Source organism: Garra rufa, chromosome 18, assembly GCF_049309525.1.
Source record: "Garra rufa chromosome 18, GarRuf1.0, whole genome shotgun sequence".
Taxonomy (NCBI): Eukaryota; Metazoa; Chordata; class Actinopteri; order Cypriniformes; family Cyprinidae; genus Garra; species Garra rufa.
The window spans coordinates 20,750,198-20,771,120 of NC_133378.1; the positions used below are offsets into that span (position 1 = coordinate 20,750,198).

General features: G+C 39.1%; 2 protein-coding genes across 3 annotated transcripts; both read left to right on the forward strand.

The window, feature by feature from the left end:
* The first annotated feature begins 2,513 nt into the window (after window positions 1-2,513).
* ttc34 (tetratricopeptide repeat domain 34) lies at window positions 2,514-9,863 on the forward strand. Its single transcript, XM_073822674.1, has 7 exons — window positions 2,514-4,141; window positions 5,221-5,443; window positions 5,555-5,747; window positions 6,415-6,581; window positions 7,274-7,509; window positions 7,541-7,841; window positions 9,327-9,863. The coding sequence occupies exons 1-7, from the start codon at window positions 2,514-2,516 to the stop codon at window positions 9,861-9,863; spliced, it is 3,285 nt and encodes a 1,094-aa protein (XP_073678775.1).
* A 1,452-nt stretch (window positions 9,864-11,315) lies between these two features.
* LOC141291448 (putative oxidoreductase YteT) lies at window positions 11,316-18,508 on the forward strand. 2 transcript variants are annotated; one of them, XM_073823610.1, is made up of 14 exons: window positions 11,316-11,469; window positions 11,881-11,985; window positions 12,062-12,146; window positions 12,229-12,302; window positions 12,465-12,524; window positions 14,018-14,125; window positions 14,208-14,264; window positions 14,353-14,483; window positions 14,930-14,984; window positions 15,092-15,184; window positions 17,387-17,521; window positions 17,606-17,707; window positions 17,792-17,953; window positions 18,036-18,508. In XM_073823610.1, exons 2-14 carry the CDS (start codon window positions 11,893-11,895, stop codon window positions 18,171-18,173), a joined length of 1,293 nt encoding a protein of 430 aa, XP_073679711.1. In that variant the 5' UTR covers window positions 11,316-11,469; window positions 11,881-11,892; the 3' UTR covers window positions 18,174-18,508. The 2 variants fall into 2 exon arrangements, with proteins under 2 accessions (XP_073679711.1, XP_073679710.1); XM_073823609.1 differs by having other exon boundaries at window positions 17,387-17,707.
* Window positions 18,509-20,923: the final 2,415 nt, after the last annotated feature.

The window sequence follows — 20,923 nt, forward strand, 5'->3', positions numbered from 1 at the left end:
GAACAAGGCAGGAACATTCACACGCATCTTTTTCACAGAAGGACCGACAGGGAACTGAAATCAAAGACAGACTTTTAAAGACAGACTAATTAACAAACACAGGTGAAGGAGGGGGTTCCGGCGGAGGACGCAACCCCCGGAGGACCAGAACAAAAGTCCAAAGGGCAAAAAAGACAGTCCATGGGGGCGACGACGGAGGGAGGAGCCAGGGAAGACACAGGAGGGACCTGAAGCAGGAGAGCAGGACCCAGATCGCAGCCAGGATGACGGCCCACGGAGGAGCCGACGGAGGGAGGACCGCCGACTCCAGGGGTCCGACCGACAGAGGCAGAGCAGCTGGCAGAGGAACCCGAAGCGGAGATGGAGAGCCGAAGATCCAGGGCGACACCGCGGATCCGGAGGGCCAAGGCGGAACAGGAGGCTCTGGCGGCCGAGGCGGAGGCGGAGCGACAGAGGACGAAGGCGATGCTGATGGGAAGGAGGAGCCTGACAGAGCCGGAGGGACGAGGCGAAGCCAGAGGAGTGGAGTCCCGAGGCGGCGGATGGTCGACGACTGACCAAGGCGGAGCCGGAAGGACGATGGAGCCCGGTGGAGCTGGTGGGCCGACAGGCGACGGTGGAGAGGAGGGCGTCGAGAGCCGTGGTGGAGCCGCAGGGTCGGAGGGCCGAGGTGGAGATCTGGACTCGTAGGCTGGAGGCGGAGCTGAGGGATCCTCCAGCCATGCCACCGATGTTAGCTGGCATCCCTGCGGCGAGCCCACTGCAGAGATGGTGGGCTGAGGGTGAGCAAGGGGACTGACGGATGAACTCCGGTTCTCTGGACAGCTGGGCGGAACCAGCGGGGACTCAGGACGGCTGGGCGGAACCAGCGGGGACTCAGGACGGCTGGGCGGAACCAGCGGGGACCAGGCAGATTCAGATAGAAGAGGGCGGGTGGGAGGGAAGTTCATGCCAGTCAGTGGCTCAGTGACAAAGTCTAAACTTCGGAAAAGTCAATAAGGTCCCCAGAGTTGTCCAGCTCACCCCCAGCGGTGTTGCAGTGGGCAGGGCTCTCCATTTCCCTCACTTGCTCCACGTCGCAATCCACCGTCACAGATGTAGAATCCGGCTCACGCACCTGGTCAGCCGGAGAGGGCTCTGGCTCTGTCGCTCGCGGCTCTAGTCCCTCATCCGCGGTGCGCTCGGGTTCCCGCTCTGCATGTCGGGGCGATGATTGGCTGCTCTCTGGGTCGTGAGTGGGGCTGACGTCCTCCTCGACGAAGCCGACAGTCCAGGAAGATCCACTGGACGCCAGCACCCACTAGATGTATCCGGCAAGGCTCTCTCGAGGACCCTCCCCGGACAGCTGCTCCTTAATGGTGTTAATAAGTCCATTACGGAAGAACGTGCACAAGCAGCTGTCCGGGTAGTGCGTAGATGGAGCGAGGATCATGAAGTCTCTGGTGTGGTCCTCAAGAGAGCGGTTCCCCTGCTTCAGGAGGATGATGAAGACGTTGGGGTCATCCATGAGGAAAAAAATAAATAAAACACTGATACAAAAAAAACGGAAAATAAACGCAGGGAGAGGTGCCGGGTAAACTGTTTTAGGTCGGTCCTTATGTCAGGGGTGCGTGCAGGATTAGACGAGACGATAGACGATATATACAAAATACAATATATTTAATATAAATCTCCAAGTGGAACAAGGCAGGAACATTCACACACATCTTTTTCACAGAAGGACCGACAGGGAACTGAAATCAAAGACAGACTTTTAAAGACAGACTAATTAACAAACACAGGTGACACAGATGACTAATAATTACAAGGACAGGTGCAGGGAATCACAATGACGAAGGGCTAAACCAAATGACAGATCAACGGGGGGAAGACAAATGGGAGAAACCAATGATAAGACAGACAGAACTGTGACAAATATATAGTTGCTCAAATAGAAAATATACTAATCACTCTACTTAAAAATAAAGCAATGTTGAAACAGCTAGCTACATAGTGCCATTTATTTATGCAAAATATATTTAATGCATGCTTTGCGTGTTATTAAAGGGATACTTCACCCATAAACGAAAATTCTGTTATTAATTACTCACCCTCATGTCATTCCAAACCTGTAAGACCTTTATTCATCTTCAGAACACAAATTAAGATACTTTTGAAGAGATCCAACACTTTCTGAGCCTCTATCGACAGCATAGGTCAGCATAGGAACTAGTCCATGATATCAGTGGTTCAACCATAATTTTTGAAGCTACGAAAATACTTTTTGTGAGCAAAACAACAAAAAACAACTACTTTATTCAACAATTCTTCTCCCCAATTCAGTTGTGTTCTGAAGATGAACAAAGGTCTTGGGAACGACAAGAATTTTCATTTTTGGGTAAACTATCCCTTTAATACAGTCAAGAGCCAGATTATGTATTTTAATACTGTGCTTTCAAACTCTTTCAGAAGTCTCTGAGGACCCCTGCGGAGGAGATGTTATCCAAATGTAAATAGCATTACAGAGAAGGGAGATGAATGGCATACATAAAGGAGCAGCTGAACTGTGCAGAGAGGGCGACAAAATATTGCTCTCTGGGGACACTGGCAGAGCTGCAACTCTGTACACCCGTGCTTTTGGAAATAATGCCGGATCCACTGTAGGACACATGCGTGGCCTTAACGCAGGTCATTTAGAGAAGGTGATCTCAACGCTCGAGGCCTGGCTTGATGGCGTATCACACACCTCTATTGAGGGCCTGAGCAAAGGTCTTGTTGCTGTATTTCTGTCTACATTATGCCCCAACAATTTGTCTGCTTCGCTTTATAAAATGGAGTCTGTCCTGCAAGGGACAGGTCATGCCTCTGATGAGATCTTCGCACGGTGTTCTGCTCTTTTAGAGGGAAAACAAATGCCTCAACCTGAAGGTCGCACACGGTTAATTTTGGAGCTCACTAGAGCTCTGGCCTGCTTGCTCTCTGACGCACAAAATCCTAAAGGTCCTCAGCTTTATCTGCAGGCTTTTCGTGGTAACAAATCAGAGGCTGTTAGACTGGTTAAAGAACGGCAAACTCAACATGTGGAGCTATTAATTAAAGCCTTTTACCAGCAAATGTCTCCAAGGTATTCCATTCTCCATACTAAGGGGGAAACTACACAAGCAAGTAAGAACATCGATGCCCCTAAAGCTGTTGATTTTTTACTCGCCATTTCACCAGATGACATCCAAGTAAGAGAGCTTCAAGCAGCAGTCATGTTTTCATCTGGAAAGTTCACAGACAGTGCAGAAGCTTTGTCGATGGTTCTTAAACTAGGTGAACATGTAATGCCATCAGAGAAAAAAGCTTGTTTACTTGTGGGCAGAGCAGCTGCTCATTTTTCAGCTGGAGGACGAGCAAGAGACGTCTGCAAAGATCTCGGTGACGGGTTTGCACTTCATCCGGCCACTGCGAGACAGCAATTCCAGAGTCTGTTCTCGGACAACGGCGTAGGGATGGCTGCTCGCATCCAGTTGCGTCAACAGGCCGAGAAGGGTGTCTCAGAGTTCAGAGAGGCTGTTCTTATGAGGCCTGACCTTCGGTCCCCGAAAGGAGTGGAGTTATTGGATCCTGTTATTGCTCAACTGCGTGCTCTGTGCCACTTGGAGTCGGATGGAGGAGGCAGGGAACTGCGGGTGCGTCTGGCAGACTGCCTCCTTTTGCGTGGGGAACATAGAGAAGCCCTTTCCATAAGTAGCCAGCTCGCCGCTGCAGCTCCTTCCCAGCAAAGTTACCAGAACACAGTGCAAGTGCTCAGAGGGTATTCCCGACTCTTCACTGAAGACCATAAAGGCGCTCTGGAGGATTTCCAAGCGGTGATTGAGCATAATACTCCTCACCCACCCAGCTGCGTCCGTGCACTCTGTGGTAGGGGTATCCTGCGTATGATGGCTGGCTCTCACTACCTTACTGCTCTAGATTACATTACGGCTGGCCGATTACAGCTGCAGGATACTGCTGTAACTGTTAGGTGCCTCGTGCCTTGGAACTACCGCGGGTTGCTGTGCACCGTGTTGCTGGAACAGGGAAGAGTCATGCTTGAGGGAACTGAAGAGCAAAGAGCTGAGACAAATCCTAGAGCACAACAAGAGGATGAAGAGAATCACACCAACAACAAACAGAGGTAGATTTGCACTTTTTTCTGATTTTCATTTTTTTTGGAATGACAGGTTGTAAATAATGGTGCCCATAGTCGAAAAAGTGTATACAATGTGGATTTTTTAACTAAACTTTAAATAAAAACATTACTTCAATGAGGTAAAATGGTTGCATTCTGCTACTGGTGCTACCTGTTGCTATTTTTAGCATGACACAACACAAAAAAAAATACTGATACGATGTCACATTGTGTGGCTTAAGTTGTAATTTTCAGTCAAGGGCAACAAGAGAAGCGATGTAAGTCTTTCCAAGCAATATGAAGAGGAGAAAAGAATAGGAAGATTCCTGTGGACAAATAAAACTTCCTAAAGACTTGCATCTTTGTTCTCTTCACTTTAGCCCAAATCCATTAAGGTGTTTAGTATACCACAGCTACTGAAAGTGCTTACAAATGGTAGAGACAAGAAATACTAGATGCCATCCTGGCAGGATGTAGGACCACATGTCAACACCTATCATTATGCCGCAGACACTGAAGGAGTTTCTCAGCGTGGATTTCACTCGATATCCAGGGGCGTTTAGACACCTTGTGGAGAAAAATTAATGGTACGGTATTTGGTTTAAGCCTACACTTATATCCATCACCACCTATAAGCTCTTTCAGTAGCTGTGGAGATTGTATCTGTATTTTATTTTCTGAGTTATGGTAAAAATAGCAACAGGTTGCGCCAGTAGCTCACTGAGTGCAACCATTTCACGTCATCGAAATAATGGCTCCCCCAATAGTCCAAAATATTATCACTAAGAGACATTATTTATGTTATATTAAGCCCAACAAGTCTTAATACCTTGGGTTCCCTTTGAGAACTTTTCATGGAAAGGTTACCAAAAATGGTTCTTATACGTAAGCAACAACCTAGAAAAACTATCAGTGTGGATTTTTGTCCACAGCAGTCAGTCATCAATGCTGATTTGTTGGCAAAACAATTAATCTAGCTAGCTTCTGTGTGTTTAATGAAGGTTGTAGCTAAACTCTGCAGAACATTGGTCCTCCAGTAGCATGACTGAATGCCATCTTATTTAGTCTCTTGTGCTTTCTTTCAGGTCTGCTGTTGGTGTGCACGCTCTTGCTCTTCTCCTAATGGAGTTACAACCTGGTGCTGACGGACCCCAGATTCTCACAGCAGATGCTTTGTACCAGTTGGGTCGTGTTGAGGAAGCTTACCGTCTACTTCTCAACATTGAGCATACAGCCCCACGACCACCGATTCTTGCACGCCTTGCAATACTGCAGCTGCATCGAGGCTTCCTCTATGATGCCTATCAGGTGCCACATTATATTTCTCTTGCAGTTCACCATAGTTAAATCACATATAAAATGATAAAAAATATATTATTTTTTGTTATCTCAGTGAGTAATCTCTCTGATACCTTTCAGCTACTGAAGAAGTTCGTCAATTCAGGAGACACTAGCTGTCTGCGGCCCCTTCTATCTGTAACATCTTTACAAGACCGAGCACTTCTAGAAAAACACTGTCACACTGCGTCCAAACGTATACTGTGTGGCCAACAAGCAGAAAGTGCGATAAGGGAAGCTGTGGCCTATTTGTCTATTGCCATTATGGCTTCAGGTAACAAGGAAACATACAATAATATATAAATTTAAATTTTATAGTCAAATGTAGAGGAAAAGTGTAAGTGCTAACAGGATTTCACACCAGTGATTCAATCTGATTGACGCACTTTCTATGGAAAAAAAATACAGTAGTTTCCTTTTTAGTTTTGCAAATTTCTGTTACTTGCTTCTGTTATTGATTCCATTACATAATCTTGTATGTAAACTTAATATAACTCATAGGTCACCCTGGACCACATAACCAGTCATAAGGGTCAATTTTTTTAATTGAGATTTATACATCATCTGAAAGCTGAATTAATTGTTAGGACTATTTGACAACTATTTGAAAATCTGGAATCTGAGGGTGCAAAAAAATCAAAATACTGAGAAAATCACCATTAAAGTTGTACAAAGGAAGTTCTTAGCAATTCAAATTACTAATCAAAAATTAAGTTTTGATATATTTACAAAATATCTTCATGGAACATGATCTTTTGGCCAATAATTTTGACCCATACAATGTATTGTTGGCTATTGCTATAAATATACCCATGCTATTTACTTGTGGTCCAGGGTCACATATGATCATCTTAACAGAAATTATATTAGAAAGAGAAGATGGTAACTCAGAACACTGCTGTTTTATATTTCTTAACATAGTTAACTGATTTATTCTTTAGGTGGTGGAGCAATAGATTCCTTGCTGGAGAGAGCAAGATGTTATGCTCTGCTGGGCCAATGGAAGACGGCTATCTTTGACTTCACTGCAATCCTTAAAGAGCACCCAGACCATGTGCAGGCTTTGTGTGGAAGAGGATTCACTTATCTTATGCTGAACCAGCAGAAGGTGTGGTTGCAAAAACAAAGACCTCCACCTATGGGAACCACCTCATTTTATAAAAACATGTTTTTTTGCAAATAGTTACATAACTCTGTGACACATGAAAGCAAGATTAGTGCATAGATAACATGAAATGACAAATAATATTAAAGGGATAGTTCTGTCAAAATTCTGTCATTAATTGCTTACCCTCATGTCATTCCAAAACTGTAAGACCTTCGTTCATCTTCAGAACACAAATTAAGATATTTTTGATGAAATCTGAGAGCTTTCTGACCCTGCATAGACAGCAACGCAACTGACACATTCAAAGCCCAGAAAGGTAGACATTATTAAAATATTTCATGTGCAATTTCATGAAGCTACAAGAATACTTTTTGTGCACAAAGAAAACAAAAACGACTTTATTCAACAATTTCTTCTCTTCTGTGTCAGTCTTTGACGCATGTTCACAAAAGTGCCACAACGCATGCAGAAAGCTCTCGGATTTCATCAAAAATATCTTAATTTGGGTTCTGAAGATAAACAAAGATCTTACGGGTTTGGAACAACATGAGGGTAAGTAATTAATGACAGAATTTTCATTTTTAGGTGACCAAACCCTTTAATATATGTGGCTGAAGTAAAAAGACACTGCAAAAAGATATTTTTTTCCTACATGCTTGTAAACTGACACTCTAATATCAATAATTCATCAGGAATGCACACTGGACATACTGGTTGCCCTTCAGTGTGGAGCCGAGCAGGTCACTCAGAGCATGCTTTCCCTTAAAGACAAAGCACAAAGACTCGTCAGTGAATGGTTGGGTCACCACTGTCGCAGCAGCCTATCAGAGACGCTGTCTTCCAACCCTGTACCCTGCCGTGAGGAGCTCCTTCGAGAGGCCTTTTTGATTGGTGGAGCACTAATGAACACTGACTGCAGGGAACCCAGGTGGCACCTCCTGTACATAGATACACTACTTGCCAAAGGTAGGGAACAGTATAAAGCATACAGGAGTCAAGTATGTGGGCCATGTCTATGTAAAATATATTTTTGATGTTTGTGAAGGGGAGGTGAATGCTGCAGGTGCACACCTGAAGCAGGTGTTTGGTCAAGAGCCTCGAGATGCTGCAGCTAAAGCCAGGTGGGGTGTTGTAAAGGCCTGGCAGCAGAACTACAAAGTGGCAGCCAACTATCTGAGTGTGGTGGCTGAGAAAGAACCAGCAACTCTAGACTTTCTAATCACTCTTCTGCAGCCAGCTCAAAGGAAACGGCTAGCACAGGTAATCAGTTGTCTATAAAAGAATTAGTTCACGTCCAGAATAAACATTTCCTGTGAATTTACTCACCCCCACGTCATCCAAGATGTTCATGTCTTTCTTTCTTCAGTTGAAAAGAAAGTTTTTGAGGAAAACATTCAAGAATTTTTCTCAGTATAGAGAACTTCAATGGGGATCAATGGGTTGAAGGTCCAAATTGCAGTTTCAAAGGGTTCTACACGATCCCAACTGAGGAATAAGCGTCTTATCTAGTTAAACAATCTGCCATTTTCTAAAAAAATCCCCTAAAAAGTATATACTTTTTAACCACAAGTGCTCATCTTGCACTAGATCGACTTCAGACATTACATAGTCATGTTGGAAAGGTCACGCATGATATAGGCAGAAGAAGCAACCCCGTGTTTACAAAGCGGAAGTGCAAAGAAAGTCAAACACCCTTTACAAAAAAGGTACAACAAAAATGTTGGATTATTTTGTAGTTGTTTTTTGCCCTACGATACCTTTTTTAACTAGTACACAGACAAAGAACATCGCAGAGCTCGTGCAAGACAAGCATTTGTGGTTAAAAAGTATATACATTTGTTGTTTTTTTTAGAAAAACACCAATTGTTTTGTTAGATAAGACCTTTATTCCTCAGCATGGATCGTCTAGAGCCCTTTGAAGCTGCATTGAAACTGCACTTTCAACCTTCAACCCGTTGATCCTCATTGAAGTTTACTATATGAAGAAAAATCTGGGAATGTTACAGATAATGTACACACCCCCTTGTCATCCAAGATGTTCATGTCTTTCTATCTTCAGTCGTAAAGAAATTATGTTTTTTGAGGGATTTCTCTCCATATAATGGACTTTTATGGGGCCCCTGAGTTTGAACTTCCAAAATGCAGCTTCAAATGGCTCTAAACGATTACAGCTGAGGAAAGAAGGGTCTTATTTAGCAAAACAATCGGTTATTTTCTAAAAAAAAAAAAAATTATATACTTTTTAACCTCAAATGCTTGTCTTGTCTAGCTCTGTGTGTACTCTGTGTGGAGATTAAAAAGTATATAAATTGTAAATGTTTTTAGAAAATAACCAAACGTTTCGCTAAATAAGACTCTTCTTCCTCGACTGGGATCATTTAGAGCTCTTTGAAGCTGCATTTAAACTGCATTTTGGAAGTTCAAACTCGGTGTCAGCATAGAAGTCCATTATATGGAGAGAAATCCTGTAATGTTTTCCTCAAAAACATAATTTCTTTACGACTGAAAAAAGAAAGACATGAACATCTTGAGGGTGAGTACATTTATTATCTGTAAATTTTTGTTCTGAAAGTGAACTACTCCTTTAATTTCTTTTCGACTGAAAAAAGAAAGATATGAACATCTTGGATGATATTGGGGTGAGTAAATTATCAGGAAATTTTTATTCTGAAAGTAAACTAATCCTTTAATAAAATTCACAAATTCAACTCTACAGTGGCTAATAAAGCAATTTTGTGCTTCCAGGCAGCTTCTCAGCAGGCCAGCAGTGTTTCTGAAAGTGGTCAGTGGGAGCAGGCTTTAGCTCTTCTTACACTAGCAGTGCAAGCGGTCAGTGAGATAAAGCTTCAGTACATCAGGCAGCGTGCAGCCTGTCTGGCCCACCTTGGCCTCCACGAGAGGGCGGTGTCTGATCTGAATAAGGTCATCCAGGGTCACAATGCAGATGTAAGAGAGGAGCAAAGGGTTTGGGCAGAGGACCTTTGCCGCAGAGGCCGTAGTCTCTTGTTGTGTTCCCAAGAAGAGTCTGGCTTACAGGATTTTTCTCAAGCCCTCGATATGCACGAGGAACAGGCTCTGCTGTGCATAGAGGCTGGTCTGGGAACACAACGCCTTGCCGAAATGTTTCTGCGCGTTGCCCTGCAGAACTATGGCCAGCAGAAACTCGACAGAGCTTGGGTTCTGACAGAGACCGGGCTGAAAGTGGACAGCGGCCATGCAGAACTGCGCAAACTGAGGTCTAGAATAAAACGAGAAGTGTCTGGTCCATGTACTGTACACTAGAGATGAATGATGCATGATATTAGTTTAACTGTGAACTCTCAGTTGTCCCCAGTGTGAAATGATGGATCTCAAAATCATAGTCATTGTTGGAAAGGGTACAAATACACAAAAATGCTGAAAAACCAAACAATTTGTGGGACCTGAAGGATTTTTCTGAAGAACAGCATGCGGTTTAACTGTTCAGGACAAACAAGGTACTCATGAACAACTAGCACTAAACAAAAGCTGTGGATCATTGTCAGTACTAAATAAAAAAAATAACATTTGTATGATCCCTCTTATTTTGGTAAAATAATGCAACTTTTTGCTGTATGTAAACTTTTGACTTCAACTGTATGCAAATACTGCTGTAAGTTATTGTGCTGCACCAGTCTCTTGCCATTGATCTTTATGTAAAAGTAATTTATTTTATTTTATGTATAATGTTATCTCCACTGTAAACTAGTTGTGCTAAGTGGGTCAGGATCTTCAGCAGATTTCTGATTTGAGGAGAGGACAAAGGATGATTGGCTGCTGACAAACCTTCCATCCTGTGGTTCTTGCTAGGATGTTCATAAGACATCTCTCAGTCCTTAAAGACCAAGAGTACTCAAGTTAAGTAATTGTCTTGTGATTCTCAGAAAAGATTCCACACCACAACTGCCTGTCACTTCTGCGTACATTTTCTAGAATGATAAGCAAACTTCACGATGTGGCTGCTAAGGTGACACTTGTGGGTGAGTTGTGAAAAGTTGTGAGAATTGAAAAACAATGTATGGCATTGACAAAAAGTACAAAATAAACATGCAGGTTTTGTTACATTTTTGCACCTTTTGAGTGTGTGTGTGTTAATTAAATTAAACTAAAAGAAAAGTTAAAAATCACTACAGATTCAATTCTGAAAGCTGTATAACGCGACCACCAGAGGGAGCACTTCAATACTCTTTGGTATTCGTTTAACATCAGATTTGAATTCCCTGAAGGATAAAAGTAATTAAAAGCATATTATTAGAAGCAAACCCAAATATAGATCGAGGAAGAAAAGGACTAAATAGATGCAATGTGAAATAAGAAAAAAATACAAATTTAAGACAGAAAACAAATCATTTGCTACAAAAGTAAGAAAAATAAATGCAATTCACTTCAAATATCATTAAAATTGTTTATTCATGGATTTTACTTTTTACAAACATTAAGATTTTACAGCGAGTTCCTAATCCTAATCCAACACAGTTCGTTTGGCTGCAAAGTCATGTGGGTAGTGCCTAGTTTATGATAGTGTCTTTATGGTGTTTTTTTGTTGTTGTCATTTTAGACCGGGATGTTCTCAGAGGATGTTCAACAATTTTATGTGTTCCGTGAAAGAAATGCACACGTTTTGAACGACGTGACATCAGTAAATGACGGCGTTCGTTCGAGTGTTGCTCTTGCGTAATTTGAACGTCAGCGCAAACCAAACGTAAACAAGGAAGTAACAAATCACTGTGAATGAGCTGAGCGCAACGTTTTACATGAATTCATATATGTACTCACGGGTGAACACGTAATCAGGCACATATAGGATCCTAACCAGTTTCAGGATCAAGAAGTCCGTTTTGTTATTGCGTATTACGGATTACGTTGTAAGGTAACATTTGAGAACACATACACACCCTCATTTATTTCTTTATATACTGTAACAACACAGAGCGTTTGACCTGTTTACAAAATAAAGCTTTCATGTCTTTAGCATATTGTTTGACACTGCAGATAATTTGTCAATGCCGTGCTAAAAAATGGTTCAATAATTTACTGCACTCTGGTAACCAGTATCTAACCATCACAGAGTCACACTGACCTTTATAATCCTGTGAAGTTAAAGGAAAGACACACCAATAAAGCAAATTCTCAACCTTACAGAATTTCAGTCTGCATTGCATAGTAAGATCTCCAGTGCTACTCTATGAAAAACACAGCTAGGTTTATGTAATTTGGTTGTAGGAGGAATGAAACTTTCAAATATTATTTAACATATAAGTCTGTGTTGTTAAATCATCAGGGATCTACTATAATGTCATCGCCAGTGGATGTTATCGTGGTTGGAGCTGGCAACAGAGGAGACAACTATTCTGGCTATGCTGTGATTTTTCCTGATCGCATGCGGGTAGGATTTAATTTCACTTCAACATTCTGCAGTTTTGTTGTTTCATCAGCATGTGACAATAACTGTTTCCTCACAGGTAGTGGGAATTGCTGACCCCAGGGATTTTGCTCGTAAGAAACTTCAAGCACGTCACAAAGTAGCTGATGAAAACACTTTCAATGGTATGTCCAACTTTTTGTTACAGTACAATTATTGCATCTGTTTCATTTTGAAGTGCTTTGATTTTTTTGGTTTTCGAAACAGATTGGCGTTGCATAGCAGAGAGAGAGAAATTTGCAGATGCTGTTTTGATATGCACTCCTGATCGTCTTCACAAGGTATGTGATTTCCAAGTGCGTTTGGTCAGTGTTCATATGATAGAGTTCTGTTGATCAACGTGTGCTTAGCTTTTTTCTTGCTGGTTAATGAATGGCTTAACTTGCACTTGAAGCTGTCTGTTTTGAATGGGTTCAGTGTCCAACCATTTTATTGTTCTTCAGGATCCTGCTGTGGCTTTAGCGAAGAAAGGCTACCATGTATTGCTGGAAAAACCAATGGCTGTAAGTGTTTGCCTGATGCTTTTTTGTGGGTCTTGATTAATGGATACAAAAGCACTTTAAAGGGAACCCCATGTATTAAAGGGGTCCTATTATGCTTTTTGACTTTTTGAACTTTAGCCAGTGTGTGGTGTGTATGTTTGGGCATAAAAAACATCTACAGTGTTACAAATCTCAAAGTCCACTCCAAAGGGAGATATTTAGTTTTAAAAAAATTCCTTTAAGAACTACAACGAAGGGCTCCTTTGGACTACAGCTCTTGTTTTCCGGATGATATTATTTCATAACGTAAATCCGGCCTACAGAAATTCAAATCGTTGACGGGTGGGGGATCCGCCTTTAGCGATGGACAGCCGTTTCAGGGATGTTTCAGCGAGCCGCAGGGTGGCACGTATAAACGCGAGCATTGACTAGGTGGCCGCAAACTGCTCCGGTTGTCATGTCGCAGCCGCGCCATTGACGTGTGTAGTACAGAGGGTCGAAACACACGCGAGAGTCAGTAAAAGCCTCCTTTGTGTGTTATTTCTCTGATGTGTTTTTGTAAGAAAAATATCCATATTTAAAATGTAAGAATCTCTTTAATCTGATTGTGTGGCAGGACTAAACGCAGTCTAAGCTGTTCGCCAATTGCAGTGCAGTGGGACTGCTAACCAATCACAACAGATTTCATTTTTCGGAAGGCTGAACTTCATCAAACCCGAAACTAATCAAGCCATTTGTGCCAGCCTGGGGAGAAAGCTATTGTAATAATATAAATTATGCAAAGAATAATACGTTTTTTTGAACGACCGAGCATGAGATCATGTTCTATTGCACTTGCAAACTAAATAAAGACTGTAAAAGAGCATTATAGAAACCCTTTAAGACTTGGTTGGTTTAGTATAATGTAAATTGTGTCTCTTACTAAAAGAAACCCCATTAAAAATCCACATTGTTTTATACATATTTTGGACTATGGGGGATGCCATTATTTCGATGATGTAAAATGTTTGGACTCAATGAGCTACTGGTACTACCTGTTGCTATTTTACCGCAACACAACTCAGAAAACGCGACTCGGAAAATAAAATACTGGTACGATGCCACATTGTGTGGCTTTTAGTTGTAATTTTCACTCGAAGGGCAACAAGAGAAGCGATGTAAGTCTTTACTGCTTTCCTAGCAATAAGAAGAGAAGAATAGGAAGATGTCTGTGGACGAATAAAACTTCCTAAAGACTTGCGTCTTTGTTCTCTCCACCACAGCTACTGAAAGAGCATACATCGGCAGAAACAAAAAAAGATAGATGCTTCCTGGCAGGATGTAAACATGCGGCGCTTGTCATGACACCATATATATATATATATATATATATAATATTATTATTATTATATATATTATTATTATTATTATTATTATTTTTTTTTTTTATAAATGTTGTGCATTTGTTATGATGTGCATGATGTTATTCCTAATATTTGTAAATGAATAATTCACAATTTTGTTTAATTTTTAAGGTTACAGAGGAGGACTGCAAAGAGATTGTAGAGGCTTGCATTCAGAGTGGAGTCATACTCACAGTGTGCCATGTTCTCCGATACGACCCTCTCATCCACAGAATAAAAGTAGTTACACTTTACTTGTAAAGATCTATAGTAAGTCTCAGACAGAAGCAAACATATGCAAGTTTTTTTTTCCACAATTCAGGAGCTCATTGACAGCGGGGTGATAGGCGATGTCATCCACATTCAACATCTGGAACCGGTAAGATGTGTTTAATGTGTTTGCAGTGTGTGTGTGTGCTGAGTGTATCTGTATCTGAGTGTTGTGTCAGCTCTGTCTTCTCTAATAGGTGGGGTTCTATCATTTTGCTCACTCCTTTGTCAGAGGGAACTGGAGAAATGAGGCGGAAAGTTCTTTTGCTCTCCTAGCCAAATCTTGCCATGATGTGGATCTGATTCATCACTGGGCTGGTGGCCGACGGTACACTTGAGTTTGAATCGTAACGTATTTTATTGTTACATGACTTGTGCACATGTGGTGGAGCTCAGCTGAAGAAAAGTGATAGTGAATTAAAGGGATAGTTCAACCAAAATTAAATATCATTAATTTCAACATTAATTACATGTTGCTCCAAACCCTTAAGTCCTTTGTTCATCTTTAGAACACAAATTATATTAGATATTTTTTGGTAAAATTCAAGAGCTTTCTGACCCTCCATAGACAGTAAGAATTTTCATGTTTAGGTGAACTATCCCTTTGACAGAAAGAATGAGTGAAATACCTTAACTTCATTTCTTTCTTTTGTGAATTATCATAAAAATAAATTCCAGCTTATCAATATTTATAAGTTTTAAGCTAGATCTTGAAGTTTAAATGGTGAAAATAATATTTGTAGGAGGTTTAAAATTAAATGTTTTATTTTACAGGTGTATCAAAGTTTCATCATTTGGGTCTCTTAGCCATTTCACAAAAGAGAACAAGGTTGGTCTTTTTTATTATTATGTACTATTATTATTATTTTTAAAATATTAAATAGAAAACTGAATAAATGAAAGAAAGAAATGTAATTTCTTTTGGCATTTTCCTAGCCAGCAAATGCTGCAAATCGTTGTTTAGACTGTCCTGTAGAGGGGGATTGTGCGTACTCTGCAAAGAAAATCTACTTGGATCAAGTGAAAAGAGTAATGTATTCATGTACACTACCATAAGATTTTTTTTTTGCAATGTATATTTTTATTCAGTAGGGATACATTAAAGTGTTCCTAAAGATATTTATTATATTTTAAAATATTTCTATTTCAAATACATGCTGTTCTTTTAAACTTTATATTCTTACAAGAAATTTGAAAATAAGATAATAAACAAGAATTATAAACAAGAATATAAACAAGCTGTTTTGTAGTGTTTTTAACATAAATAATATTTAATTCAGATCAAAGTTATTTCTGAAGGCTAGAGTAATAATGCTAAAAATTAGGCTTTACCGTGACAGGAATAAATAACATTTTAAAATATGTTACATGTAATAAATAAAACAGGTAATAATATTTCAGAGTGTTACTGTTTTACTGTGTTTTTGATCAAATACATGCATCTTTGTAAAGCATAAAAGACTTCTTTTAAAAAATGTAAAAACCCAATTTTGTAAAAATGACACATTATTACTTTCTTCACTCTGCTTAAAGGATAAGTTCACTTCCAGAATACAAATTTCCTGATAATTTACTCACCCCCATGTGATCCAAGATGTTTGTCTTTTTTTGTTTTCAGTCACAAAGAAATTAATTCCAGGATTTTTCTTCATATAGTGGACTTCAAGGGGGCCAATGGGTTTGAAGGTCCAAATAACAATTTCAGTGCGGTTTCAAAGGGCTCTACACGATCCCATCTGTGGAATAAGGCTCTTATCTGGCTTTCATTTAAAAAAATAAAATAAATTGATATACTTTTTAACCACAAATGCTCATTTTGCACCAGCCCAAGCTCATGCATTACATAGTCACATTGAAGAGGTTGTGTGTGACATAGGCATGAAATATAAACCCAGTGTTTACAAATCGAACGTGCAAAGAAAGCTAAACGCCCTTTACCAAAAAAAGTAAAACAACAATGTCGGGCGATTTTAAAGATGGAGGAGACAATAATATGGAATTTTTCGCCTTACCCTACCTTTTTGAACCGGAGTACACAGACGAAGAACTAACTGCACATGAACTTTCTAACAAAATTATGTAATGTACGAAGTCGTAGAAACACATCGCAGACCTAGTGCAAGACAAACATTTGTGGTTAAAAAGTATAGAATTTCTTTTTAGAAAATGGCAGATTGTTTCACTAAAAATGACCCTTATTCCTGACCTGTCATCGTTTCATCCAATCTCATATAATTATATGAGTACCTATAGAGTAGTACTGCATCCTTCATATCTCCAAATAGTCTTTAGTTTTATCAAATTTACAAAAGAAAGAAAGAGCTTTATGATTCTCTTCGAAAACAGCCAAGTCCCTGGAGGCGCGCCATGGGCAGAGCTAAAGATTGACAAGCACTCGCTCACCGATTGCCAACAAAACACAGACATTTGATGACATTTCACTTACCAGCTGCACTGAATCATGAACAGGATTTTTTACACTGGGACTGCTCCATCTTTCAGTATCAAGCAATGTGTAAATCCAGCGTCGAACTGGGCCTTGTTTATAAAGCGTTCTTCAACAAACACATTTGCAGAACTCCATTTCTGCCCCGGAAAAACAAACTGCATCCACTGTTCACGTAATGCTGGGTTCTTGGGGAAGCTGAGCAAGGTTATCTTTGCCTTACAACCAAAACCATACTTCTTTAGAGACATTCTTCCTGATTGAGTCCCGTGCAACAGTGCAGCCAAATGAAGCACGTTGATGGGTGCGCTCTTGCGCTCGCTCTGGTCGATGTGTGCGTGGGTGTGCTTTTCCAGGAGGTATGCCCATACAAGGAGTTCCACTCTTTAGGATGTCATGAGGACCCATGGTCGAAACTTGTAAACCCGGAAGTGTGTATTTGGCACAGAAATACTCCAAAGTGTTTTTAGAAACTTTGACCATGTTTAGCATAAGAATCCAATTCTTTAACAGTGTAAATAACTTAACATGCATGAAACTGCATTGGACCCCCCTTTTAATTTGGGCCTTCAACCCACTGGCCACCATTAAAGTCCACTATATGGAAAAAATCCTGGAAAGATTTTCTCAAAAACCTTAATTTCTTTGCGACTGAAAACAGTGAGTAAATTATCAGGATTTTTTTTTATTCTGGAAGTGAATGCTTTAATGAAGTATATAATAATGTGATGTATATACATCAAATGGAACAAACATTTTATTAATTCATTTTCTTCATAATTCAGGGTGGCGTTGGCTGGCCTGTGTCAGTGATTTGCTCCAACTCAGTTCCTGATATTGAATCTGTGACTGAAGCTCTTAAAACAGGACCTTACGGCCGCTGTGTGTATGAATGTGACAATGATGTGTGCTCGAATCAGGTTGGAGAATCTTATATATTCTTAATCAGTCATGATGTTACGTTTATGTCTGTCAGTGAAGTAGAATATATTGATTTGTTGCAGATAGTGAACATGGAATTTGAAGGAGGCTTAACTGCTGCGTTGACCATGGTAGCTTTTACAGAGGAAATATGTGAACGCAAAACATCTATCTATGGTAGTAAGGTACATCATGTTCAGCATGTCAGCATTTCAGCTCTTTGATGAATGTACAAAGGTTTAACATCTATTTGCTTATTCTCTCACAAGGGGGAACTTTCCTACAATGGACATGAGATCAAAGTGTTCGACTTCCTTACTAGAAAGTCCACAAAACACACCGCAGACACAAGAGTCCCGGGTACATTTGGTACTGGGGGTCACGGGGCAGCAGATTATCACCTTATCGACTCCTTCATTGCAGCTGTGAAGGTAAGACAATACATTTAAAGACTTTTCTCTGTGTTTGTCTCAATCCTAAGGCCTCTTTGCTGTCTCTTTCTCAATATTATAGAATAAGGACCCATCTCGGATTAGGTCAGGTCCTAAGGAGACATTAGCAAGTCATAAACTAGTGTTTGCAGCTGAACGTGCCCGTTTGGAAAACAGAGTTGTTTTCTGTGGGGACCAATGTGATGGAGAAAGCAGATGAATGTATGTATATGAGAAAACCAAACATTTCACTACATTTTCACATTTTATTTGTTGGTCTAGACAGTACTTACAAACCTTTGTCATTTATTCTGTGATTTTAGAAATAGTCCCGCTGTGCCAAATGTGTTTTTGTATAATCATGTCTGTTTTATTCAGAGGAAATTTAAAACAGTAAATGTGAATCACATTTCTTGCATTTTATGTATTAAAGATACTTGAATTTATTCATGTAAAACCGAATGTTTCATTTTTAAATTTACCTAGATCAAGTAATGTAATCAAATTACTTATATGGAATTATTAATTACCTAAATAAAAAATCATTACATTTTGTCCGTTTGTTCAGTTTGATTTTAAATATGTATTGTTTTATGGTGCATAAAACAATATGACATCTTTACCTTATTTTTTTTTATTATTCTCAGGTTAGCTAAAGAAAGTCAAATCTGACCTAAGTTATGAATACTTACAATTTTGGACGGAAGACTCTTCCTGGTCTGTTCTTGCTCATGATAATAAATTAATGACTCTGGAGGCATTTGTTTTTATAAAAAATAAGTTTAAATGAATAGTTCACCCAAAAATAACAATTTTGTCATCATTTACTCCCCCTCATGTTGTTCCAAACCTGTATGAGTTTCTTTACTATGTTGAACACAAAAGAAGATATTTTGAAGAACCAAACAGTTGTTGGTCCCCATTGACTTCCATAGTGGGGAAAGAAATACTATAGAAGTCAATAGGGACCATCAACTGTTTGATTACCAGAATTTTTCAGAATATCTTCTTTTATGTTCAGCATAAGACAGAAACTCATACAGGTTTGAAATGACATGAGGGTGAGTAAATGATGGCAAAAACTTTAGGTAAACTATCCCTTTAATATGGAAGTGACTTGAAGCCACTGAATTACAAAAACTGTTAAAAAATGTTATTGCGACTTTTTATCTCACAATTCTTTGCGAGATATAAACTTGCAATTCGGAGAAAAAAAAAGAATTGCGAATTATAAAGTCAGAATTGTGTGATATAAAGTCATAATTGCGAGAACAAAAGACTTTTTCTTGCAAATGCAAGTTTATATAATACAATTCTGACTTTTTTTCTTGCAAAACTCAGAATTGGGAGATTTTAACTTGTAATTCTGAGAAATGAAGTCAGAATTGTGAGATATAAACTTAAATGCTATTTGTAAAATCCTGTTTTGAAGGGTGAAGAAGACTGAATTCTACTTGCAAAACTTGCAATTGCAAGTGTATATCTCACAATTCTGACCTTTTTTTTTCTAAGAATTGCGTGATATAGGCCTAAACTCATAGAAAGTCATAATTGTGTAATAAAAATTCCAATTGCGAGTTATAAACTCAGAATTGTGTCATAAAAATCACAACTGTGAGAAATAAAGTCAGAATTGCAAGATAACAACTTGCGATTCTGTTTTTTTATTTTTTTTTTATTTTTTTATTTTTTTTTTTTACCAATGCCTTTTTAAATCTCACAATTCTGACCTGGACTTTACAAATCACAATTGCGAGTTTATATCTCACAATTATTTTTACGTTTATATCTCACAATTCTGAGAATAAATGCAGAATTGCGAGATATAAACTTGCAATTGCGAGTTGTAAAGTCCAATGTCCAAAGTTCAATGACTTTATTCTCAGAATTGTGAGATATAAACTTGCAAATGCTATTTGTAAAATCCAGTTTTGAAGTGTTCTTAGATGTTCTTAGAATTGCAAGTTTATATCTCACAATTCTGAGAATAAAGTCTATTTGCAAAACTTGCAATTGCAAGTTTATATCATACAATTCTGACTTAATTTCTCAGAATTTAGTTAAAATCTTCCAAGTCTTGTTTTATAACTTACAATTGCAAGTGTATATCTCACAATTCTGACCTTTTTTCTAAGAATTGCGTGATAAAGGTCTAAACTCATAGAAAGTCATAATTGTGTCATAAAAATCCCAATTCCGAGTTTAAAGTCAGAATTTTGTCATTAAAATCCCAATTCCGATTTTAAAGTCAGAATTGTGTCATAAAAATCAGAGTTGTGAAAAATAAAGTCAGAATTGCGAGATAAAAACTCACGATTCTGGCTTTTTTTTTCTCACCAATGCCTTTTTATATCTCTCAATTCTGACCTGGACTTTACAACTTGCAATTGCGAGTTTATATCTCACAATTATGAGAAAAAAGTCAGAATTGTGAGATATAAACTCAATTGTGAGTTGTAAAGTCCAGTTTTGAAGGAGAACAAAGACTGATATTTTTTCAGAATTGCAGCTACATGAGAATTGCGAGAATTTCTGAGAATTGCGAGATATAAAAAGGCATTGGTTAAAAAAAAAAATTATTCTGACTTTTTTTCCGGCAAATGCAAGTTTGTATCTCATAATTTTGACTTTTTTTTCCCTCAGAATTGTGAGATACCCAAGTCTAGTTTTGAAGGGGAAAAAAAGACTAAAATGTTCTCAGAATTGCGAGTTTATATCTCACAATTCAAAATGAATAACTTGCAATTGTGTGTTATGAAGTCAGAATTGCGAGTCATATGAACACATTAACTTGCAATTGTTAGAGATTATACCACAATTCTGACTTCCTTTCTTTTTGGATTTGTGAGAGAGTTGCAATTACGTTTTAATTTTTTATTCAGGGGCGGAAATGGGCTTTTTATACTTTAATGATTACAGTTTCCCTCTCTAGCAGTATAAATATTTTACAAATGCTATGAAGTACAGAGT